Below are 26701 nucleotides of genomic sequence, written 5' to 3'. Positions count from 1 at the left end.
TTTTTCCTTTTTCTATTTTTGTGAGTGTGTATGTATATGCTTCTGTGTGTAACTTTGTATAGCTTTGCTTTTACCATTTGTCCTAGGGTTCTGTCGGCCCCCCCCATTTTTTTTCTTTCTTAGTGTAGTTTTTAGCGCTTCTTATCATTGGTGGATTTGATTTTTGGTTTGGTTGCTCTCTTTCTCTTTTTTTCTTTTTTAAAATTTTTATTAATTTTTTATTTTAAATTTTAATAACTTTATTTTATTTTATTTTTCTTTCTTTCTTTCTTTTTTTCTCCCTTTTATTCTGAGCCGTGTGGATGACAGGATCTTGGTGCTCTGGTCGGGTGTCAGGCCTGTGCCTCTGTGGTGGGAGAGCCGAGTTCAGGACATTGGTCCACTAGAGACCTCCCAGTGCCACATAATATCAAATGGCAAAAATCTCCCAGAGATCTCCATCTGAACACCAAGACCCAGCTCCACTCAATGACCAGCAAGCTACATTACTGCACACCCTATGCCAAACAACTAGCAAGACAGGAACACAACCCCACCCACTAGCAGAAAGCCTGACTAAAATCATAATAAGGTCACAGACACCCCAAATCACACCACCAGATGCAGACCTGACCACCAGAAAGGCAAGATCCAGCCTCATCCACCAGAACACAGGCACCAGTCTCCTCCACCAGGCAGCCTACACAACCCACTGAATCAACCTTAGCCACTGGCGGCAGACACCAAAAACAACACGAACTACAAACCTGCAGCCTGTGAAAAGGAGACCCCAAACACAGTAAATTAAGCAAAATGAGAAGACAGAAAAACACAGAGCAGGTGAAGGAGCAAGGTAAAAACCCACCACACCAAACAAATGAAGAGGAAATAAGCAGTCTACCTGAAAAAAGCTTCAGAGTAATGATAGTACAGATGATCGAAAATCTTGGAAATAGAATAGAGAAAATACAGGAAACGTTTAACAAGGACCTTGAAGAACTAAAGAGCAAACAATGATGAACAACACAATAAATGAAATTAAAAATTCTCTAGAAGGAATCAATAGCAGAATAACTGAGGCAGAAGAATGGATACGTGACCTGGAAGCTAAAATAGTGGAAATAATTAATGCAGAGCAGAATAAAGAAAAAAGAATGAAAATAATTGAGGACAGTCTCAGAGACCTGTGGGACAATATTAAATACACCAACATTCGAATTACAGGGGTCCCAGAAGAAGAGAAAAAGAAAGGGACTGAGAAAATATTTTAAGAGATTATAGTTGAAAACTTCCCTAATATGTGAAAGGAAATAGTCAAGTAGAGGAAGTTCAGGGAGTCCCATACAGGATAAATCCAAGGAGAAACACAACAAGACACATATTAATCAAACTATCAAATATTAAATACAAAGAAAAAGTATTAAAAGCAGCAAGGGAAAAACAACAAATAACATACAAGGGAATGCCAAAAAGGTTAACATCTGATCTTTCAGCAGAAACTCTGCAAGCCAGAAGGGACTGGCAGGACATATTTAAAGTGATGAAAGGGAAAAACCTGCAACCAAGACTATACTATCTAGCAGGGATCTCATTCAGATTCGACGGAGAAATTAAAACCTTTACAGACAGGCAAAAGCTAAGAGAATTCAGCACCACCAAACCAGCTTTACAACAAATGCCAAAGGAACTTCCCTAGGCAGGAAACACAAGAGAAGGAAAAGACCTACAATAACAAACACAAAACAATTTAGAAAATGGGAATAGGAACATACATATCGATAATTACCTTAAATGTAAATGGATTAAACGCTCCAACCAAAAGACAGACGGGCTTAATGGATACAACAACAAGATCCCTATATATGCTGGCTAAAAGAGACCCACTTCAGAGCTAGGGACACATACAAACTGAAAGTGAGAAGATGGAAAAAGATATTCCATGCATATGTAAATCAAAAGAAAGCTGGAGTAGCAATTCTCATATCAGACAAAATAGAGTTTAAAATAAAGACTATTAGAAGAGACAAAGAAGGACACTACATAATGATCAAGGGATTGATCCAAGAAGAAGATATAACAATTGTAAATATTTATGCACCCAACATAGGAGCACCTCAATACATAAGGCAAATGCTAACAGCCATAAAAGGGGAAATCGACAGTAGAATCATAGTAAGGGACTTTAACACCCCACTTTCACCAATGGACAGATCATCTAAAATGAAAATAAATAAGGAAACACAAGCTTTAAATGATACATTAAACAAGATGGACTTAATTGATATTTATAGCACATTCCATTCAAAAACAACAGAATACACTTTCTTCTTAAGTGCTCATGGAACATTCTCCAGGATAGATCATATCTTGGGTCACAAATCAAGCTTTGGTAAATTTAAGAAAATTGAAATCGTGTCAAGTATCTTTTCCAACCACAACACGGTGAGGCTAGATATCAATAACAGGAAAAAGTCTGTAAAAAATACAAACACATGTAGGCTAAACAACACACTGCTTAATAACCAAGAGTTCACTGAAGAAATCAGACGAAATCAAAAAATACCTAGAAACAAATAACAATGAAAACAGGACGACCCAAAACCTATGGGATGCAGCAAAAGCTGTCCTAAGAGGGAAGTTTATAGCAATACGGTCCTACCTTAAGAAACAAGAAACATATTAAGTAAACAACCTGACCTTACACCTGAAGCAATTACACAAAGAGAACAAAAAAACCCCAAAGTTAGAAGAAGGAAAGAAATCATAAAGATCAGATCAGATATAAATGAAAAAGAAATGAAGGAAACAATAGCAAAGATCAGTAAAACTAAAAGCTGATTCTTTGAGAAGAGAAACAAAATTTATAAATTTATTTATTTAATTAATTTTATTTTTGGCTGCATTGGGTCTTCATTGATGCGCATGGGCTTTCTCTAGCTGTGGCGAGCGGGGGCTACTCTTCGTTGCGGTGCGCAGGCTTCTCATTGCGGTGGCTTCGCTTGTTGCGGAGCACGGTCTCTAGGTGCGCGGGCTTCAGTAGTTGTGGCCCACGGGCTCAGTAGTCGTGGCTCGTGAGCTCTAGAGCGCAGGCTCAGTAGCTGTGGTGCACGGGTGTAGTTGCTCCACGGCATGTGAGATCTTCCTGGACCAGGGCTCGAACCTGTGTCCCCTGCATTGGCAGGCAGATTCTCAACCACTGCGCCACCAGGGAAGCCCGAGAAACAAAATTTATAAACCATTAGCCAGACTCATCACGAAAAAAAGGGAGAAGACTCAGATGAATAGAATTAGAAATGAAAAAGAAGTAACAACTGACACTGCAGAAATACAAAGGATCATGAGAGATTACTACAAGCAGTGATATGCTAATAAAATGGACAACCTGGAAGAAATGGACACATTCTTAGGAAAGCACAACCTTCCGAGACTGAACCAGCAAGAAATAGAAAATATAAATAGACCAATCACAAGCACTGAAATTGACATTCTGATTAAAAATCCTCCAGCAAACAAAAGCCCACAACCAGATGGCTTCACAGGCGAATTCCAGCAAACATTTAGAGAAGAGCTCACACCTATCCTTCTCAAGCTCTTCCAAAATACAGCAGAGGGAGGAACACTCCCAAACTCATTCTACGAGCCACCATCACCCTGATATCAAAACCAGACAAAGATGTAACAAAGAAAGAAAACTACAGGCCACTAACACTGATGAACATAGATACAAAAATCCTCAACAGAATACTAGCAGACAGAATCGAACAGCACATTAAAAGGATCATACACCATGATCAAGTGAGGTTTCTCTCAGGAATGCAAGGATTCTTCAATATATGCAAATCAATCAATGTGATACACTTATTAACAAATTGAAGAATAAAAACCATATGATCATCTCAATAGATGCAGAAAAAGCTTTCAACAAAATTCAACACCCATTTATGATAAAAACTCTGCAGAAAGTAGGCATAGAGGGAACTTACCTCAACGTAATAAACCCATATATGACTAACCCACAGTTAACACCATCCTCAGTGGTGAAGAACTGAAACCATTTCAACTAAGATCAGGAACAAGACAAGATTGTTCACTCTCACTACTATTATTCAACATAGTTTTGGAAGTTTTAGCCACAGCAATCAGAGCAGAAAAGGAAATAAAAGGAATCCAAATCGGTAAAGAAGAAATAAAGCTGTCAACTGTTTGTAGATGACATGATACTATACATATAGAATCCTAATGATGCTTACTAGAAAAGTACTAGAGCTAATCAATGAATTTGGTAAAGTAGCAAGATACAAAATTAATGCACACAAACCTCTTGCATTCCTATACACTAATGATGAAAAATCTGAAAGAGAAATTAAGGGAACACTCCCATTTACCATTGGAACAAAAAGAGTAAAATACCTAGGAATAAACCTACCTAAGGAGACAAAAGACCTGTATGCAGAAAACTGTAAGACACTGATGAAAGAAATTAAATATGATACAAATAGATGGAGAGATATACCATGTTCTTAGATTGGAAGAATCAACATTGTGAAAATGACTCTACTACCCAAAGCAATCTACAGATTCAATGCAATCCCTATCAAACTACCACTGGCATTTTTCACAGAACTAGAACAAAAAATTTCACAATTTGTATGGAAACACAAAAGACCCTGAATAGCCAAAGCAATCTTGAGAAAGAAAAATGGAGCTGGAGGAATCAGGGTCCGTGACTTCAGACTATACTACAGAGCTACAGTACTCACGACAGTATGAGTACTGACACAAAAACAGAAATATGGATCAGTGGAACAGGATAGAAAGCCCAGAGATAAACCCACACACATGTGGTCACCTTATCTTTGATAAAGGAGGCAAGAATATACAGTGGAGAAAAGACAGCCTCTTCAGTAAGTGGTGCTCGGAAAACTGAACAGCTACATGTAAAAGAATGAAATTAGAACACTCTGTAACTCCATACACAAAAATAAACTCAAAATGGATGAAAGACCTAAATGTAAGGCCAGACACTATCAAACTCTTAGAGGAAAACATAGGCAGAACACTCTATGACATAAATCACAGCAAGTTCCTTTTTGACCCACTTCCTAGAGAAATGGAAATAAAAACAAAAATAAACAAATGGGACTTCACGAAACTTAAAAGCTTTTGCACAGCAAAGGAAACCATAAACAAGATGAAAAGACAACCCTCAGAATGGGAAAAAATATTTGCAAATGAGGCAACTGACAAAGGATTAATCTCCAGAATTTACAAGCAGCTCATGAAGCTTAATATCTGAAAAACAAACAGTGTGCTCCAAAAATGGGCAAAAGACCTAAATAGCCATTTCTCCAAAGAAATACAGATTGCAAACAAACACATGAAAAGCTGCTCAACATCACTAATCGTTAGAGAATTGCTGATCAAAATTACAATAAGGTATCGCCTTACACCAGTGAGAATGGCCATCATCGAAAAATCTACAAACAATAAATGCTGGAGAGGATGTGCAGAAAATGGAACCCTCTTGCACTGTTGGTGGGAATGTAAATTGATAAAGCCACTATGGAGATCAGTATGGAGGTTCCTTAAAAAACTAAAAATAGAACTACCAAACGACCCAGCAATTCCAGTACTGGGCATATACTCTGAGCAAAGCATAATTCAAGAAGAGTCATGTACCACAATGTTCATTGCAGCTCTGTTTACAATAGCCAGGACACGGAAGCAACCTAAGTGTCCATCGACAGATGAATGGTTAAAGAAGATGTGGCACATATATTCAATGGAATATTACTCAGCCATACAAAGAAACGAAATTGAGTTATTTGTAGTGAGGTGGATGGACCTAGAGTCTGTCATACAGAGTGAAGTAAGTCAGAAAGAGAAAAACAAATACTGTATGGTAACATATATATGGAACCTAAAAAAAAAAAATTGTTACGAAGAACCTAGTGGGGGACGGGAATAGTATGCAGACATAGTAGAGAATGGACTTGAGTATATGGGGAGGGGGAAGGGAGAGCTGGGAGAAAGTGAGAGAGTGGCATGGACATATATACACTACCAAATGTAAAATTGATAGCTAGTGGGAAGCTGCCGCATAGCAAAGGGAAATCAGCTCGGTGCTTTGTGACCTCCTAGAGGGGTGGGATAGGGAGGGTGGGAGGGAGGGAGACGCAAGAGGGATGAGATATGGGGATATATATATATATATGTATAGCTGATTCACTTTGTTATAATGCAGAAACTAGCACAGCATTGTAAAGCAATTATACTCCAATAAAGATGTTAAAAAAAAGTCTCTCAACAGATCGAAGATACTTCCTTAAGTTTCTAGTCGATGTCTCATTCATCTCATGTACTATTTTATTGAATGATTTTTTGTGAATGTTTTTTATAACTGTAACCTCAGGAGGTGAATGTGATCCTACCTTCAGGGAGATAAAGAATAATCATCTCCTGGGACTCCCCTGGCAGGCCAGTGATTAAGACTCTGCACTTCCACTGCAGCAGGAGGGGGTTAGATCCCTGGTCTGGGAAATAAGATTCCACATGCTGTGTGTGGTGTGGCCAAAAAAAGAAAAAAGAATATCTCCTTTTTACTATATTTCAAAATTAAAAGTTTCCCGAGGGACCTCCCTTGGTGGCGTGGTGGTTACGAATCTGACTGACAGTGCAGGGAACATGGGTTCAAGCCCTGGTCCGGGAAGTTCCCACGTGCCGCGGAGCAACTACTAAGCCTGTGTGCCACAACTACTGAAGCCCACGCGCCTAGAGCACGTGCTCTGCAACAAGAGAAACCACTGAAGCCTGTGCACCGCAACAAAGAGTAGCCACTGCTTGTCTCAACTAGAGAAAGCCCGCACAGCAGCGAAGACCCAACACAGCCAAAAAAACAAAAAGTTTCCCCAAAATGGGAATATTGTCTTATATAACGTCAATATAGTTAGCAAATTTAGAAATTAACCTTGATACAGTACTGTTTCTAATCTACAGACCTTATTTACATTTTGCCAATTGATTCATAATGTCCTTCATAGCGAAAGACTAAAATATCATTTTTTCTGGTCCAGGATCCAGTTCTGGAATATGCATTGCATTTTATTTTCATGTCTGTTTAATCTTCTTTAATCTGGAGCAGTTCACCGTGCCTTTTTTTTGCCTTCCGTTTTTTGAAGAACACAGGCCAGTTAATTTGGGTTTGTCTGGTGTTTCCTTGTGTTTATGTATTTTGCTAGGGATAGTATGAAGTGATACGCCTTTTTGAGCACATTTTATCAGGAGGCACATCTTTGCTTTTACTATACTTTATTTTATTATTATTTTGTAAAAATATTTATTTATTTGGCTGTGTCGGGTCTTTAGTTGTGGCATGCGGAATCTTCGTTGTGGCATGCAGGATCTTTAGTTGTGGTGCATGGGCTCTTCATTGTGGCGTGCGGGCTCCTCTCTAGTTTTGGCGTGCGGGCTCCTGGGCACATGGGTTCAGTAGCAGCACGTGGGCTCTAGAGCGCTCGGGCTTAGTTGCCCCGTGGCATGTGGGCTCTTAGTTCCCCGACCAGGGCTCGAATCCCTGTCTGCTGCATTGGAAGGTGGACTCTTAGCCACTGGACCACCAGGGAAGTCCCTAGTATATTTTAAAAATGGTTTTACTTTTAATACTAATATTATCAGCCCACTTTAGAGATTTTGAAGCTAGGCTTGGTTAATTTCTGTAGAGTTAGAGAGAATTTGCCCACCTCTTATTTTTCTTGCCTTTCCCCTTTCCTCAGATACCCCCAACATTCAAAATCAAAACACCCTATTTATGAATTTTCATTGTGTTTTCTGAGTATCTCCTAAAAATAGAGAACTAAGAGTAAATGTTTCATATTACAGTGACTGGACCTGTTACTGTTAAGTATATGAAATAATGCATTTCTTTCGAAGGCTGCCTGTAGAGCATCCAACACAGCTTATTGAATATTTCAATTTAGAGATAGAAGGGAAAATATTTGATTGTACTAAATGACTTCAGGGCTTTTAAAAAATGCTCAACAAATCAACACTCTTTTCTCTTAAGGAATCCCTGAGCAGGCATTATCTTTATCTTAATAAACATTTAGTATTCCTCTGTTCAAGGAAATTTGTTATTTCTCACATGGGAAAAAGAGGTGAACTCAGACCAGTTTCCTCCTTTGAGGCGTTTACACTCCAGTAGGGAGTACTCTTGAGTTTTAAACAAGGAACTATAAGCTGAATGTGTTGCTCTTAAAGAGAAGTAAAACAATATTCAGTGGGTGAAGAGGGGAAAGAGAACCTTCTTTGAGCTTAGAGTTGTGGTCAGATGAGATTGGAAAGTCATCTGTGAATTATTTTGCAGAGACCTTCAAATTCTTGCTTAGGATTTTTAAAAATATGTATTTATTTATTTTGGCTGTGCCAGGTCTCAGTTGTCGCACGTGGGATGTTCATTGCGGCATGTTTAGTTGCAGCATGTGGGCTCTTAGTTGCGGCATGCTTGGGGGATCTACTTCCCTGACCAGGGATCTAACCCGGATTCCCTGCATTGGGAGCATGGAGTGTTACCCACTGGACCACCAGGGCAGTCTCTCTTGCTTAGGCATTTGCACTTTATCCTTATTTATAAACATGGGAAGCCCCTGGATGTTTTGAGCATGGGCGTGACAGATATTTGAGTCTGCTCAACTATACCAAATATACTGGATTCTGCATCCGTGGATTTAACCAAACTCGATTGAAAATATTTGGGGAAAAAAGTTCCAGAAAGCAAAACTTGAATTTGCTGCACATAGGCAACTATTTATTTACTTATTTATTTTTTTTGGTTGTGTTGGGTCTTCATTGCTGCGTGCAGGCTTTCTCTAGTTGCGGCGAGTGGGGGCTACTCTTTTTTTGGGGGGGTGGCTACTCTTCGTTGTGGTGCACAGGCTTCTCATTGCGGGGTGGCTACTCTTCGTTGTGGTGCACAGGCTTCTCATTGCGGTGGCTTCTCTTATTGCAGAGCATGGGCTCTAGGCACGCGGGCTTCAGTAGTTGCAGTGCATGGGCCCAGTAGTTGTGGCTTGTGGGCTCTAGAGTGCAGTCTCAGTAGTTGTGACGCACGGGCTTAGTTGCTCCGCGGCATGTGGGATCTTCCTGGACCAGGGCTCGAACCTGTGTCCCCTGCATTGGCAGACGGATTATTAACAACTGCGCCACCAGGGAAGTCCCCTGCTTTCTTGATCTTGCCACGTTCTTTGCCTCCTTTCTCCATTTGAAGCCTCTGCGTTTGGGTGGGGATGGGGTGTGGCATATTGATGAAATGAACTGTATTTAATCAGTGTGCCAAATAGAATGAAACATTTCTTGAAGTTTCTACTGGGAATTACTGATTTGGCCCATGTGAACATGGTGACTGTTATTGCAATTAAAAAATTCTGAATGTTACGCAGAGATCACTATTTATACATAAGGTAAAATGTAGGTCTTATTCAAATGTTGCTGCTTTATTACTCAAACTTGCATCTTTTTACCTGCATTAGAGCACTTATATCTTTGTATTCAAAACAGTAGACTGGAATTTGTTCAGTCCTCCATTGTTTCTTCATTGTTTTGGAAAGTTTGACGTTTTCTGACAAATTCTGAATAGTGTTTATTTGCTAAAGTAGGTACTGTTGGTACTGAGTCTAATAAAACCAGAAATACCTAGGTTCTGCCCTTAAGTGCTTTTAGAATAAAACTAAGCTAATAACACAAGACAAGAAGATATTTAGTGAATTGTATAAACATATTTTTCTGGCAACAAATATGGAGATAGATTATACATGCACACTTATGAACTATCAATATAGATTTTTTTTTTGGTTGTGTTGGGTCTTCGTTGCTGTGTGCAGGCTTTCTCTACTTGCTGCGAGCAGGGGCTACTCTTCGTTACGGTGCGTGGGCTTCTCGTTGCGGTGGCTTCTCTTGTAGAGCACAGGCTCTAGGCACATAGCTTCAGTAGTTGTGGCACATGGGCTCAGTAGTTGTGGCCCACGGGCTCTAGAACGCAGGCTCAGTAGTTGTGGCACATGGGTTTAGTTGCTCCGCGGCATGTGGGATCTCCCCGGACCAGGGCTCGAACCGGTGTCCCCTGCCTTGGCAGGCAGATTCTTAACCACTGTGCCAACAGGGAAGTCCCAATACAGATTTTTTTTTTCTTTGCGGTACGCGGGCCTCTCACTGTTGTGGCCTCTCCCGTTGCGGAGTACAGGCTCCAGACGCGCAGGCTCAGTGGCCATGGCTCACGGGCCCAGCCGCTCCGTGGCATGTGGGATCTTCCCGGACCAGGGCATGAACCCGTGTCTGCTGCATCGGCAGGCGGACTCTCAAGCACTGCGCCACCAGGGAAGCCCCCAATACAGATTTTTAAAAAAATTATTTATTTTATTTTTGGCTGCATTGGATCTTTGTTGCTGCACGTGGGCTTTCTCTAGTTGCGGTGAGCGGGGGCTACTCTTCGTTACGGTGCACAGGCTTCTCATTCCGGTGGCTTCTCTTGTTGTGGAGCATGGGCTCTAGGCACACGGGCTTCAGTAGTTGTGGCCCACGGGCTCAGTAGTTGTGGCCCATGGGCTCTAGAGTGCAGGCTCAGTAGTTGTGGTGCACGGGCTTAATTGCTCCGCGGCATGTGGGATCTTCTCGGACCAGGGCTAGAACCTGTGTCCCCTGCATTGGCAGGCGGATTCTTAATCACTGTGCCACCAGGGAAGTTCCCAGAGACATAATTTAGAAGTTTTTTAGTTTTATAAGTTTATTTAAGTGATGCCATATAATACATATGATTTTGCAACTTCCTTTTTTGGTTCAGTATTGTTCTGGGGATTTTGAGGTAACTTTAGATCTGCACTGTTCAATATAATAGCCATTAACTACCTGTGGCTGTTGAGCACCTGAAATGTGGCCAGTGTGAATTAAGATGTGCTGGAAGTGTATTTGCTCAGAGGATTTCAAAGACTTAGTACAAAAAAAATGTAAAATATCTTATTACTAATTATTTTATATTAATTACATATTGAAATGATGATTTGCATATATTGGGTTAAATAAGATTAAAATTAATTTCACCTGCTTTTTCTTTTTTCAAAATGTTTCTAGAAATTTTTAAATTATATTCGTGGCTTACATTATATCTCTGTTGAACAAACTGATCTGGAATGCTCACTTTTCATTTTATTAGTTTTGAGTTGAATGTGTATACTACAATTCATCTGTCTACCATTGGTGGGTATTTAGAATTTTTTCTAATTTGGTGCTATTAAAAAGTGTTAGAACATTCTTAAATGTGTCTCCTTTGCACATATGCTGGAGTTTCTTTAGGAGGTAAATTTTATTTTTTATTGTAAGATGATTGCCAAATTGATCTCCATAATGGTTTTACTAATTTACACTTCCAGTGGCAGTTTGAGAATTTTCTTATTCTATAGTTGTTCACCCTGGCCAATGTGGTTTTGTAGACAACTATAACTTAACAGCTGAAGCAAGCATTGGTAATTCTTTAAGTGTGTCAGCTTATTTCTCTTTGTGAATCTTTTGTAATAGTCAGTGCTCATAGCCCTTTTTTTCTGCACTATTTATGTTCTGAATAAATAAAAATTGATTTTAAAATTTAGCAGCCATGCTACAGATCCTAATAGGAGGCAGCTGCAATTCCTGCAACAAAAGCATATCTGTCGTTAAGTGCTGTTAGCTTGAGAAAAAACTTCTGGCATCTTTACATGATGGAATACTATACTGCCATTAAAAATTGTTTTAGGAAAATAACGATGCAGGAAAATATTCACTGTGTATTAACAGAGGGAAGAGGTTACAAAGCAGTAAAGTAACCATTCGATTTTGTTAAAAACAATGAAAATGCGTGCTAACATTTTCCCCTATGATTATCTCTGCATGGTGGGATTTTACCTGACATTTTATTTTGTACTTCACACTTTTCTTTATATTGCACTTTCTATAGTGGACTTATTAGGGAAGGAGGATGTGGAGGGAGTCCTTAGCAACAATCAGCTAAAACTTCCACATCTGGAATATTATTATAGGCAAGGGAGAGTAAATGAGCTGTAATTGTTCCCATTCTAGATATTAAATATCAGGCTTTCCTTAAGATACAAATGGACCCAACTATATTATTCTATACCCATTGTTTTTCCAGTATTACAGGAAGTTTTCCAAGAATTAGGGATTGTCATTTAACTTCAGTAAGAAGACCATTTGCATTTGATGTGTTCTACTCTTGGGGAAAAGAAATAGTGGAAAAATGGATTATTCTCCAGTCCTTTGGAATAAAATTCAGACAGTTTGAGCTCCGGTCTCAACTTGCTTTCATTTGGAATTACCTCATGTATGGCTAGATTTGGGTTCAAATCCAGTTCTCTTTGTAACCTTTGGAACGTTACCCAACTTTTGTGTTGTTCTTTTATCTATGCAGTGGAGACAGTAATACCTAAATGAAAATCTTTGTGAGCTGTATAGCATAGTGTAAGCGCTTAACAAAATTGAGTTGCTTTATCTCCTCCTTTTCTATTTTTCAGAGTGGATGCACTTAATAGCTGGAGACAGAACTGATTAGGTATCAATTTCATGAAAAGAGGTATGAGTAGCTCTGATGTACATATCAAAAAGTAGAGAAGTTACTTATAAGTTGATTCTGATTTTTCATACCTTCCCCCTCAGGTTTCTATCACCTGGAGCATTGAGTTCACTAGATTCTAAAGATAAACCAAACACTGTATTTTCAAAGATTATCTAATCTGTTTATATATCTTTTCCCCTTGGAATGATGGTTTTGTTGCTCTTGTAAAAACATTAATACTATCTCAGACCTTAATCAGCAGTTATCAAAACTCCATTTAGCTAGTGATTGCATTGCAGACTTTATCTGATTCCGTTTTTATTGATTAGGGACGTAAGCTTTATTTTTATCTGGAGAGATTTGCTTTTTATAACTCCCTCAAAATTGAGTAGGAGTCCACAAATTAAATGATTAGCTCAATGGCTTGTAGATGGGCTTCGTTAAAGCACTGAATGCTTAGCTATAGATATAGGAATTATGTGACTTTGTCTTCTCTCAGAAAACCTAGATTTTGTTTTTCTCCCCTTTCCTCTTTACCAAAAGAGAAATGAGAATCTTATTTAAATTGGATTTCAGTACTCTTTGCATTACAATATATAGGTATATAGATTCACTCTGATTCAAGTTGTAGAAGAAAATTGATTTTCTTACAATGGGCAAAGTAAAATTGCATTTCTGCTTCATCTGAGGATAGTTTGTTTTTTAACCTATTTAAAACTAAGTTCATTCCCTTTGAGCTAAAATGTACTTCATCCCAATAAAAACTTTCCAAAGGTTTCTTTTTTTGAGGGAACTTAGTATGCTTTTGTTAGAAAATAAAGATAGTGATATAATACTTGCACTTATTAATTTTTGTGTTAAAGTGAATAGAATATATTGAATTTAGATAGATGTGCCTCGAATGGAATAAATCTAAGTTTTTCAAATATTTATGCATATTTCTCACCCTCAACTGATTTTTATTTTCTCTTGATTCTGTATAAAACCATTACACCTTTCTCTTTTAATACAGGGAATATCCGTGGTTCAGTGTTTGCTTTCCCAAGGTATTCTTCAGGAAATTCCTGATTCTCTAGCAAACTTTGCTTTTTAAAATGGAGGTTAGCAGGTGTTGGAAATAAGGTTAAGAGTTTTAACCCTAAAGGAAACTGTATAAAAATTAGATGAAAAAAATTACATGTATGAGAGATTTAAAAGCATTAGGAAATTCACAGTTATAAGGATGGTTCCCCTTTCTTCCCTAGATTATTCCTGGGATACTTAACAGCCTTTCTTTACCATTAGATTGTGAGTTCCTTAGGGTCAGGTATTATGTATTTATTTTTTATTGCAATACTACGTACTCACAATATATTCAGCATTTGGTAAATATTGTAAAATGAATAAGTGAATCTTACTCCTCATGAATAAAAAGTGAAATCTGACTGACTTACGGTTAAAACTCTTAGGTCAGTTTGGGAAGAGTTTAAATGGAAGTTTTTCAGGCAAGTGATATTTGTGAAGCTGACCTGAATTGCCTTTGTTTTGAAATTTTAATGCTTTACAGATGCTTTAAAGGATTTTCCAAAAAGCTTGAACAATTAGAGAGTTATATCTCAACAAAGTTATATCTCTTAAATTAACAAGTATCTGATTTGCTTATATTATAACGTCTGGATTATAGCTCATCTTTCCACTGAGGAATCAGCCCACTGAAAGAAAGAGATTGATATGACTTTCAAATGTTAAAGTCGGACTGGAAAATTAGAAACTCAGGATGTTAGCCTTTTCTGAATCTCTTTTATTTAGTCTTGCGGAATGATAAGAAAATCATTTAATAGTTAAAGAAGATACGATATTTACCATTTATTATTTACGATAATACCATTCTGATAGCTGATATTAGTTTAAAATTTCCAGGATTGGATCCATCAACTGAAAGAAATGAATGAGGAAGTTTAACCAGAGGGACAAGGAATGATTTGTAGTTTTGGGTGGTAAGACTGTCATAGAGTTAGGTTACACATACAGCACAAGATACTCAGATGTTAGGATGAGTACACACAGACTAGGAGCGCTAGTCGTCTTGAGATAGGAGGATTAGAGTTGATGTTGAACAGGTTTGTTTGGTTATTTTCTACTCATCTATCAGAATGTAGAACTTACTGATTTTCTCTTGTTTCTTCTTAGTTGAGTCCTTTCTTCATGCTAATCTTTATATAACTTTAATATCTAAGCATTGTTTATATAATTAGTTCGCTTCTGATCAACCCCTTTTGGATTATTCTGTTTACTTCTATAAAGGGATGTTTTCTACAAAATTTAGAACGACTGTTCTGCTTTTTAACTCAAATAAGTTAGATCCAAGTTTTTGTGAAAAAAGAGATCGCCTCCTTTTTGCTTTTAGAGAAATGTTCAATGGTACTCAAGAGATTTTTAGTGGCTCTTTGTATTCAGTATACTTATTTATGAAAGACTAACTTTTAATATATCTTCTTGTTTTGGGACTCAAAGAAAAGGTCTTATATTTTAGTAGTGCCTTGTTTGTTGTGGTAAATTTTGGATTCTGTTTTCAGAAAAATAAAATTTATCTTCTAAGATGATTATTCTATGGTGCCCATGCTGGATATGCCCTGTCATCTCATATACTTAATTTTTATGTCCTTAGATGGCTAAGAGGCCTGAATGATTTTTTGAGATGATGTAAAAGAGATACCAGTGTTATTTCCTGTTTCAGTATTTTTTTTGTTCCCCTCCCTTTTCTTCTTTTTGTAAAGGAACAAAAATTTGTTGTATTCCCAGAAATTCTTCAAGTATAAGATGTTAATAACATTTCCCAAGGGTCAAGAGAAGCATGTGGCTTTAAAAAGTCTAGGTCTTTTAGAGGATACCTAGAGGAATCTCTGAAGAATTTAGAGGGTAGATACCATTTAACTTCCCTTATTTGCAGCACAAGTTTTATACCAGACTGTGTGGTACATTGATCCTTCCTATGTCCCACTATAAAATTACTGTTAAACAATTAATGTTAAATAGAAAGAATATTACAATAATAAGATTCAGGTAGAGTTGAAGGCTGGAAAAGTCTTATTGTAGATAACAGAAATTGTAAAACCATATTGTAAAACCTTGTGCTCTTGTGAACATGAAGTGTGGACACTTGATTCTTTTTTTTTTTTCCTCCGGTACGCGGGCCTCTCACTGTTGTGGCCTCTCCCGTTGCGGAGTACAGGCTCCGGACGCGCAGGCTCAGTGGCCATGGCTCACGGACCTAGCCACTCCGCGGCATGTGGGATCTTCCCGGACCGGGACACGAACCCATGTCCCCTGCATCGGCAGGCGGACTCTCAACCACTGCGCCACCAGGGAAGCCCTTGATTCTTTTTTTTAATACTGAATGTGGAATTTTTCAGAAGCAGAGCTTCATGAAAGGCTTGATATCCTACGGTGAGATCCTGGGTAGAAGAAACTTGTGCTTTTTCTACATCATTTTTAATATCGTCAATCAGTGTTCACTGCTACTTGGCCTCCAAAGCACCAAAGTAGCTATCTAGTTTGACAGATGAGTTTTAAAAAGATATAGATAACAGATTTATTTTAATTTCTGTTTCTATTCCATAGTTTTATAATCTGTGCTGAACCAAAAAATTCAAGCAGTATAGCAGATCGATTACTTCCTATTCACTGCTTTTAAAGCTAAAGATATTCAAGTAATATCCTCAGATCTTGTTAAAACTTTTAGTTTGAGTCAGTTTTTCCCCTAACTCTTGTTCAGGGTAGAAATTGTATGAAAGGTCTAAATTCTAGTGCAATTGCTGTCAAAAGATCTCTGAACAACTCAGCTAATGTCCAAGTCATTTTCTAAAAATTAACAACTTTATTGATGTAAATCACATACCACAGTCTATCCATTTAAAGGGTACAATTTTGTGGTTTTAGTATACTCACAAATCTGTACAGCCATCAACAGAATATTCATCACTCCAACAAGAAAGCCTATACCAATTAGTGGTTACTCCTCATTTTCCCCCATATCCCTACCCCAGATCCTGACAACCACTATTTTATTTTCTATCTCTATGGATTTGCATATTTTGAACATTTCCTGTAAAAGGAATCATACAGTATGTGATCTTTTGTGATTGGCTACATTCATTTAGCATATTTTCAGGGTACATCCATGTTGTAGGATGACTCAGAACTTTACTCCTTTTTATTGCTGAAAAATATACATTCATCATTTCATGGATATTTGGTTTGTTTCTACTTTTTGGTTATTATGAATCATTGCTGCTGTGAACATTTGTGTATAAATTTTTGTGTGGGCATTTATTTTCATTTCTTTTTGGAATCCTGGGTCATATGGAAACTCTATGTTTAACTTTTTGTGCAACTGTCAAAACTGTTTTTCAGTTTTGTATTATTTTACAAATAGTAAAGTGTGCTTTTTTTTTTTTTTTTTTTTTTTTTTTGCGGTACACGGGCCTCTCACTGTTGTGGCCTCTCCTGTTGCGGAGCATCTGGACGCGCAGGCTCAGCGGACATGGCTCATGGGCCCAGCCGCTCCGCGGCATATGCGATCTTCCCGGACCCGGGCACAAACCCTCGTCCCCTGCATCGGCAGGCGGACTCTCAACCACTGCACCACCTGGGAATCCCCAAAGTGTGCTATTTTATGTTCACATCAGCAGTGTATGAGGGTTCCAATTTTTCCACATCCTCACTAATACCTCCTGTTGACCATCTTTTAAATTATACCCATTCTGGTGGGTATGAAGTAATATCTTGTGTTTATTTTTACTGTGGTAAAATATACATAACATAATATTTATCACTTTAACCATTTGTAAATGTGCAGTTCAGTGGCATTAAGTACATTCACAATATGTAACAGTCACCACCATGTGTACCCAAAACTCTTTGATCATCCCCAACAAAAAACTCTGTACCCATCTTGATAGTCTCTTTAATAAATGGTGCTGTGTCAATTGGATATCTACATGTGAAAGAAGGTTGGACCCATACTTTACACCATATACAACTAAAAATACCTAAATTTCAGAGCTAAAAGTATAAAACTCTTAGGAGAAAACATAAGGACCTTGGATTTGTCAGTGGTCTCTAAATAAGATGGAAACAACACAGGCAAGAAGAGAAAAATATAGATAATACAGACTTCATTAAAATAAAAAATGTGTGTGTTAAAGGACACTATCAAGAGAGTGAAGACAACCCACAGAAATAGAAGAAAATGTATGCAAATCATATATCTGATAAAGATTTAATATCCAGAATATATAAAGAAGTTTTGCAACTCAGCACCAAAAGGACAACTCAGAAAGTGTACAAAGGACTTGAATAGAAATCCCTTTACTTTTTAAAAAAAATTGTGATAAAATAACATAACATAAACCTTTTGAAGGTGTACATTTCAATAATGTTAAGTACATTTTTATATTGTTGTGCAACCAATCTCCAGAACTTTTTCATCTTGGAAAACTGAAACTCTGGGGACTTCCCTGGTGGTCCAGTGGCTAAGACTCCACGTTCCCAGTGCAGGGGGCCTGGGTTCAATCCCTGGTCAGGGAACCAGACCCTACATGCTGCAACTAAGAGTTCACATGCCGCAGCTAAAAAGATCCCGCATGCCGCAACTAAGACCTGGCACAGCCAAATAAATAAATAAATATTTTAAAAGAAAAAATAACACAAACTCTACACCCTATAAACAACAACTCCCCATTTCCCTTGGCTTCCCTTTACTTATAATCATTGTCTTTATATTTAAAGTGGATTTCTTGTAGACAGCACATATTTGGGTCTTGGTTTTAGTCCTCTCTGACATCTGACTGTATCCACCTCACACTCTGACAAACTCTCTTAGTTGGTGTACTTAGATTATTCACATTTTAAGTGAATTTTGATATAGTTGGTTTAATATCTACCGTGTTTGTAACTTTTCTCTTCATTGTACTTGTTTTTTATCTTCTCCTTTTTTGTCTTTTTAAAAAATATTTATTTATTTATTTTATTTTTGGCTGCATCAGGTCTTAGTTGCAGGATCTTTGTTGTGGCATGTGGGATCTTCCGTTGCGGCGCATGGGCTTCTCTCTAGTTGCTGTGTGCGGGCTTCTCTCTAGTTGTGGCGCATGGGCTCAGTAGTTGCAGCGCGGGGGCTTAGTTGCCCCATGGCATGTGGGATCTTAGTTTCCCGACCAGGGATGGAACCCACGTTGCCTGCATTGGAAGGCGGATTCTTAACCACTGGTCCACCAGGGAAGTCCCTTTGCCTTTTTTTTTTTTAAGTCTTTATTGAATTTGTTACAATGTTGCTTCTGTTTTATGTTTTGGTTTTTGGCTGGGAGGACCAGGGATCGAATCCACACCCCTTGCGTTGAAAGGCAAAGCCTCAACCACTGGACTGCCAGGGAAGTCCCTGCCTTTGTTTTGTTTTGTTTTTTTTAACATCTTTATTAGAGTATAATTGCTTTACAATGTTGTGTTAGTTTCTGCTGTATAACAAAGTGAATCAGCTATCCTGCCTTTGCTTTTAATTGAACATTTATATGATTTCATTTTCCTTCCTCTTTTAACTTATAAATTATACTTCTTTAAACATTTTATTGGTTGCCTTATAGTTTGCAATATGCATTTATAACTAGTCTAAGTCCATTTTTAAATGACACTGTACCACTTCACAAGTACTGTAGATAGCTTATAATAGTATTCCCAATTCCTCTCCTTATCCATAAGCTATAATTATCCAATGCATTTTTGCTGTTATTAGTTTGGACAGTTAACTATTAGGTCAGTTAAGAATAAGAAACATAGGGGCTTCCCTGGTGGTGCAGTGGTTGAGAGTCCGCCTGCCAATGCAGGGGACACAGGTTCGTGCCCCAGTCTGGGAAGATCCCACATGCCGTGGAGCGGCTAGGCCCGTGAGCCATGGCCGCTGAGCCTGTGCATCTGGAGCCTGTGCTCCACAATGGGAGAGGCCGCAACAGTGAGAGGCCCGCGTACCACGCACAAAAAAAAAACAACAAAAGAATAAGAAACATAAAAGATGTTATTTTACCCTCATTTATTCCTTCTCTAACGCTCTTCCTTACTTTATGTAGATGCATGTTTCTGCCCTATATAATTTTTTTTTATTATTATTTTTTGACCACACCCTGCAGCATGCTGAATCTTAGTTCCCTGACTAGGGATCAAACCCGTGCCCCCTGCATTGGGAGTGTGGAGTCTTAACCACTGGACCACCAGAGAAGTCCCATATAATTTTTTTCTCTCTAAAGAACTTCTTTCAACATTTCTTGCAAGGAAAGTCTGCTGGCAACAAATGCCTTTGGTTTTTGTTTGTCTGAGAAAGTATTTTTCTTTTACCTTTGAAGAATCATTTTGCTGGGTACATTATTCTAGCTTGGTGGGGGTTTTTTTCCCCAACACTTTAAATAATTCATTCTACTGTCTTCCTGCTTGCATAGTTTCTGACAACACATAAGATGGAATGCTTATCCTTGTTCCTCTATAGATAAGATGTTTTGTTTTTTTTTCTCCTGGCTTTTTAAAAGATTTTTCTCTCTGTCTTTGGTTTTCTGCTGTTTGCATATGACATAGCTAGGTGTAGATATTTGCTATTTACCCTGCTTGGTATCCTGCTTCTGTGGTATCTGTCATTGATTTTGGAAGTATTTCCACCATTCTTTTATTTCAAACATTTCTTCTCTTTTCCTTCTTCTCCTTTGTATTCCCATGACATGTATGTTACAACTTTTGTAATTATTCTACAGTTATAGTTTTTCTGTTCCCTTTTATTTGTTCTTTTTTCTCTTTGCATTTCAGTTTGGAAAGTTTCTATTGACATGTCCTCAGCCTCACTGGTTCTTTCCTCTTCAGTCTCATTGATCCTTTCCTTGACTATGTCCATTCTGTTGATGAACCCATCAAAGGCATTCTTTATTTCTTTTACAGTGTGTTGGATTTGTAGCATTTTATTTTATTTATTTGAGTTTTCATCTCTCTGCTTACAGTACCCAATTACTCTTGCACACTGCCTACTTTATCTATTGAGTCCTTATCATTCTAGTCATAGTTATTTTAAATTTCCCTGTCTGATAATTCCAAAAATCTGTGTCTTCTCTGAGTCTGGTTCTCATGCTCTCTTTGTGTCTTTAGATTGTGTTTTTTCTTGCCTTTTAGCAGGACTTGTAATTTTTTTGAAAGCTCTATGTGATATTTCTGGTAATAGGAAATCAAACTTTTAGTGTGAGATTTTATGCTAATCTGGCTAGGAATGGGGCTGTGTTTAATGTGTGCTGTAGCTGTAGGTGCTACAGCACACATTAAACACATTATTTCTTCTAGTTCCCTTGTCCTAGTTTTTTTTTTCCTTCCCTTTTGTCTTTGGGATTCCTTAAGAATTCCTTTTTTTTTTTTTTTTTTTTTTTTGTTGCGGTACGCGGGCCTCTCACTGTTGTGGCCTCTCCTGTCGCGGAGCACAGGCTCGGGACGCACAGGCTCAGCGTCCATGGCTCACAGGCCCAGCCGCTCCGCCGCATGTGGGATCTTCCCGGACCGGGGCACGAACCCGTGTCCCCTGCATCGGCAGGCGGACTCTCAACCACTGAGCCACCAGGGAAGCCCAAGAATTCCTTCTCAAACAGAGTCTGTATCTTGTAGCTTTCTCATTTATAATTCAGTGTTACCATATTGGATCCCAGGAGTTGGAGAGGGAAAGTGATCTGTAATCTTATGAATTACATCTTTCTTTTTTAAGTGGTCCCTGGGCTGTGACCTTCAGAAATGTTTCTTAGCCTTTCCCCCTGCAACACTACTTAGGTGAGACAGGAAACCTCCAGGAGGCTGAGGTTGTCTAATTGCTCTTCCTCCAGGTACATAATGCTCTGGTAAAGTAGTTTACCTTGAGAGCATGACTTTGTTAAAAAGAGAATGCTCTGGGTGAGTTTTAATATGTTTACTTTTCCCTCCTCCTGCTCAAGGCACAAGAGGATTTTTTCCCCTCAGGTCTTCCTCATGAATACCTGAAAAGCTTGTGGCACTCCTGGAGGTAAAACCCAGGAAAGTGTGCCCAGCTGGGACACCAGGATTTTTTAACACTCAAGCTAATCTGTATTTGGCCTCCAATAATTCGTCAGTTACTATTGAAGTGTTTGCACTTCAGATAAAATGTGATTCTCTGTATCTGCCTGTCTCTCCTTTTTTTTTTCTTTGTGGTGATTTGTCCTGTGACCTCAGTTCTCTAATGGATCTAAGATAACTTACTGATTTTCAATTTGTTTATCTTTTTTCTTGTTGTGAGCATAGGAGTGAGGACTTCTAAGCTCCTTACCTTTTGTAGCTGACTGGTTAGTTTTTTTGTTTGTTTTTGACTTTTTAAAATAAATGAACCTATGTGAGATGACATAGCTATCTGTGGCTTTTTGGGGGTGCTCTCCTTTGTTTGTTACATCTTTCAGGTCTTGGTCTTTGTGAGGATCAGGTTCCAATTTCAGTTGGAAGTTTTAGGAATTGATTTTAAGATGATTTGTCTTATTGTTAACACCTTATGTTTAGTTACTGCTGCATTCAAATAAGGATAGTGTGGTAAGCTCAGTGGATTAAGCATGCACAGTAAAACTAGAGAACTTAGGTAATTTAAAGCATTCATATAGTGTTTTTATTAAAAATTAAAGAAAAAATCAATGAGTGTATTCAAAATGATAACAAAGATAGCAATGAACAAAGATGAAAAACTTTGGAAAAGTATGCTGTAGTAACTGAAGGCACTTTGTGGACATCTTAGTTTATCCTTAGTCCTTTGAAGTGTTCTGACTTTTGAGGATTATCTACTAGTGTGATAACTACTTTTCTGTTCATTAAGTTATATTAGTCACTGTGCCTTGAGTTTTCTTAAGGGATGTGCTATAGGGTGGGCTTTGGTTAGAGACAGAATTCCTGATTTTCCAACGCAAGTGCAAATTATTTAATTCCCTTGCTGTATTTAGCAAATAAGTGCCTTTCTGAGCCTCAGTTCTCTGTAATAAGGAGGGAGGTTTCATGAGGTTTAAATCAGGCCAGCGTGTATAAAATGCATGTTAAAATTTGTCATGGTTATGTAAGGAAACCCAAGGCAGCGTAGACTCACTAAGAAAAATTCCATCTTTTACCCTAACACTTGATCTTCCAGTGGTTGATATTCATTGGCATAGTAGAAACCTGTATGGACCTTTATCACATTTGGGAGTAAAATTAAGGCATAAAAAGTTTATAGGGAATTAGGCTTTATATTATATGCTTACATAGTTAATATTGGGCAGCTGTTAAAAGGATTTCTTATAATTTTACTTGAATAAGGACATAAGTTAGAAGATTTTAAACACTTATATGAATACTAAACTTGTGGTAAATAAAGGAAGTGTAGAAAATCTGTTGGATTAGTGAAAAGCCAATTGTGAATTACTAGTTAATTTATAAGTGAAATTGCAGATACTAAGAAATAAATGAACTGTATATTTTATAATGCATTATAAACACATATGATAATTTTAAACCTAAAAAAACACATGCACTTAGGAGTAATGCAGTGAATTTATGTCACAAAAAAACATTGTTTTTTTGAGGAAGGCTTGTATCGCTATGAACTTCCCATTTCTTTTCCTTTGGTTGATTTCTAGTTTCATGCCTTTGTGGTCAGAGAAGTTGCTTGAAATAATTTCTATAGTCTTAAATTTGTTGAGGTTAGTTTTGTGCCGTAGCATGTGGTCAATCCTAGAGAATGTTCATGTGCACTTGAAAAGAATGTGTATTCTGTCTTTTTTTTTGGATGTAATGTCCTGAAAATGTCAATTAAGTCTAAGTGTTCTATTGTATCATTTAGCATCTCTGTTGCCTTATTGATTTTCTGTCTAGAAGATCTGTCCATCGATGTGAGTGGGGTGTTAAAGTCTCCTACCATTATTGTATTCCCATCAATTTCTCCCTTGATGTCTGTTAGTATTTGTTTTATGTATTTGGGTGCTCCTATATTAGGTGCATATATGTTGATGAGTGTAAAATCCTCCTCTTGTTTTGATCCTTTTATCGTTATATAGTGTCCGTCTTTATCTTTCTTTACAGCCTTTGCTTTAAACTCTATTTTATCTGATACGAGTATTGCAACGCTCACTTTCTCTTCATTTCCATTTCCATGAAATATCTTTTTCCATCCCCTCACTTTCAATCTATGTGTGTCCTTTGCCATAAGGTGGGTCTCTTGTAGGCAGCATATTGTAGGCTCTTGTTTCTTTATCCAGTCTGCCGCTCTCTGTCTTTTGATCGGAGCATTGACATTTAAGGTAATTATTGATACATATGTATTTATTGCCATATTAAACCTTGTTTTCCAGTTGATTCTTTGTTTCTTCCCTGATCCTTTCATTTTCTTTTTGTGGCTTGATGATTTCCTTTTATTTTATGCTTGTGTGTTCTCCTTTTTGTTTTTTGTGAATGTATTGTGTGTTTTTGATTTGTGTTTGTTCTGTTTTTCAAGTATCTTAACCCCTTCCTCTGTCTGCTTGCTTTAGATACATAGGCTCAAACACATTCTTAAAAAAAAAACATGGGCTTCCCTGGTGGCACAGTGGTTGAGAGTCTGCCTGCTGATGCAGGAGATGTGGGTTTGTGCCCTGATCTGGGAGGATTCCACATGCTGCGGAGCAGCTGGGCTTGTGGGCCATGGCCGCTGGGCCTGTGCGTCCAGAGCCTGTGCTCCGCAACGGGAGAGGCCACAGCAGTGAGAGGCCCACGTACCGCAAAAAAAAAAAAAAAAAAAAACAGGAAAAAAAACAAAAACAAACAAACAAACAAAAAAAACAAAAGGAGCTGCATTTTCTTACTCTCCTTCCCCACATTTTGTGATTTTGATGTCCTTTTTTACATCTTCGTGTTTATCCTTTTGCTGTTCCTGGTGTTTATTATCAATTTCACAAATAGGTTTTTTTTTCTCTTTTTGATCTGTTTACTGGCTAATTAAAGTGATTTACTTTCAAATTTTGAATTCCTCCTTCCTATATCTTCTTGCTTCTTTAATATTTAGAGAAGATCTATCAATATTTCTTTTAGGATAGGTTTAGTATTGCTGTATTCTTTCAGTTTTTGCTTTTCTGAGAAGTTCTTTATTTCTCCTACTATTCTACTTTTTTTTTTTTTTTTTGCAGTATGTGGGCCTCTCACTTTTGTGGCCTCTCCCGTTGTGGAGCACAGGCTCCAGACGCGCAGGCTCAGCGGCCATGGCTCACGGGCCCAGCCGCTCCGCGGCATGTGGCATCCTCCCGGACCAGGGCACGAACCCGCGTCCCCTGCATCGGCAGGCGGACTCTCAACCACTGCGCCACCAGGGAAGCCTCTCCTACTATTCTAAATGATAATCTTGCTGGGTAGAGTATTCTAGGTTACAGATTTTTCCCTTTCAAGACTTTGGATATATTTTTCCACTGCCTTCTGGCCTGTGGTGTTTCTGTTGAGCAATCAGCTGATAGCCTTATGGGGCTTCCCTTTTAATTAATTCTTTGTTTTTCTCTTGCTGCCTTTAGAATTCTCTCTTTATCTTTAACTTTTGCTATCTTTATTATAATATGTCTTGGTGTAGGTCTGCTTGGGTTCATCTTGTTTGGGACTCTCTGTGCTTCCTGTATCTGGATATGTTTTTCCTTCTTTAGGCTTGGGAACTTTTCAGCTGTAATTTATTCAAATACATTTTCAGTTCCCTTTTCTCTTTCTTCTCCTTCTGGAATCCCTATTAGTAGATTGGGATGCTATGTATTATCCCCTAGGTCTCATACTGCTTTCTTTTATTTTTCATTTGGTTTTCTGTCTGCTGTTTTGCTTCAGTAAATTCCATTATTCTATCTTCCAGATCGCTTACTCTTTTTTCTGCATTATTCATTCTGCTTTTCATTGCCTTTAGATCGGCTTTCGTCTTGGCAAATGAATTTTCTAATTTTTCTTGTCTCCTCCTTATAGTTTCTAGTTCCTTTTTACAATAATCTGCATTTCTGCCAATAACCTTTCTTAATTCCTTCAGTATTTTCATTACCTCCTCTTTGAAGTCGGTGTCTGTTAGACGGAAAAGGTCTGTTTCATTGTTTGTTTCTTCGGGGGAATTCTCTTGGTTTTTTAACTGGGAGTGGTTCCTCTGCTTCTTCACTTTGCTTATGTTTATCTTATTCTGTGAGTTTAGGAGAAACAATTATATCATGTAGTCTTGGAGCCCTATTTATATGCGGGAGCATTCCTGCATAGGTCATATGGGTTTAATGATTTTTGGCATGAGGGCTGTTTTTGATTTGGATCCTTGCAGTCTCTTTCCTCAGTGTTTGCTGGCCATTATCCCCTTGATAGGGGGTGTGCAGGTGTGTGGCTTGTGCACGCTCCAAGTAAGGTGGGGGCAGTAGTTGGCTCCCAGTCGCGGGACCCTCAGCAGTGGCAGTGGTCTGTGCCCGCCTCTGGAGTCTGAGATGGCAGCGGCAGCTCATGCCCGCCCCCAGAGCTCATGTAGGCAGTGCCTGAGAGTGTGTGTGGAGAAGGATGCTCCTATGGAGGCATGCCCCCCAACAATGTCGCCTTGCCTCTCTGGTGGGCCCAGACCTTCCACACCACACCCTAGCCCCTTCAGGCTGTCTCCATGCAGCCAACCCCAGTCCTCTCCTCTGGGTCTGACCTCCAAATCCCGAGGTTCAGCGCCCAGTCCCCACCTTCCCCAGTGGATGAGCATCTCAGACTGGGGAGTGCTGGGCAGCACTGTCTGTGCAGGTCTCTCTTTGCTTTGCCCTCTGTAAACCAGTTGCTGTGTTGTTCTTCGAGGCTCTGAATCTCGCCCTTTGTCCTGTCTGATCTCCCCACCAGTGAGGGAGCTTCCTAGTCTTCAGAGACCTTTCCTCTTTCACAGTTCCCTCCCAGGGGCACAGGTCCTGTCCTGATTCCTTTCTCTCTTCTTTTCTGCTTTCTTCTTTTGCCCTACCCAGTTACATGGAGATTTTCTTGCCTTTTTGGAAGTCTGAGGCCTTCTGCCAGTGTTTGGTAGATGTTTTGTGAGAATTGTTCCACAGGTAGATGGGTTTTTTTTTTGATGTATTTGTGGGAGAAGGTGAGCTCCACATTCTACTCCTCTGCCAT

At 38.6% G+C, this 26701-nt stretch overlaps 1 protein-coding gene across 11 annotated transcripts in view; it reads left to right on the top strand.

Moving 5' to 3' along the window:
* Positions 1-26701, top strand: part of ATRX (ATRX chromatin remodeler) — a 195421-nt gene that overhangs the window by 9103 nt on the left and 159617 nt on the right. For 9 of the 11 annotated variants that reach the window (XM_027095637.1, XM_027095642.1, XM_027095634.1 and 6 more), the window contains one exon: positions 12531-12589. The exons of the other annotated variants lie outside the window; for them this stretch is intronic. In XM_027095637.1, coding sequence (XP_026951438.1) covers positions 12580-12589 — 10 coding nt within the window. In that variant the 5' untranslated portion in view covers positions 12531-12579. The remainder of the gene's footprint in view (positions 1-12530; positions 12590-26701) is intronic. 11 annotated transcript variants of the gene reach the window in all.

This window comes from Aethalodelphis obliquidens, unplaced genomic scaffold, assembly GCF_003676395.1.
Source record: "Aethalodelphis obliquidens isolate GAN/ISIS:26980383/991018 unplaced genomic scaffold, ASM367639v1 scaffold92, whole genome shotgun sequence".
NCBI classification, from domain to species: domain Eukaryota; kingdom Metazoa; phylum Chordata; class Mammalia; order Artiodactyla; family Delphinidae; genus Aethalodelphis; species Aethalodelphis obliquidens.
The sequence above is the reverse complement of the archived record's forward strand: the minus strand, read 5'-3'. Positions and strand labels throughout refer to the sequence as shown.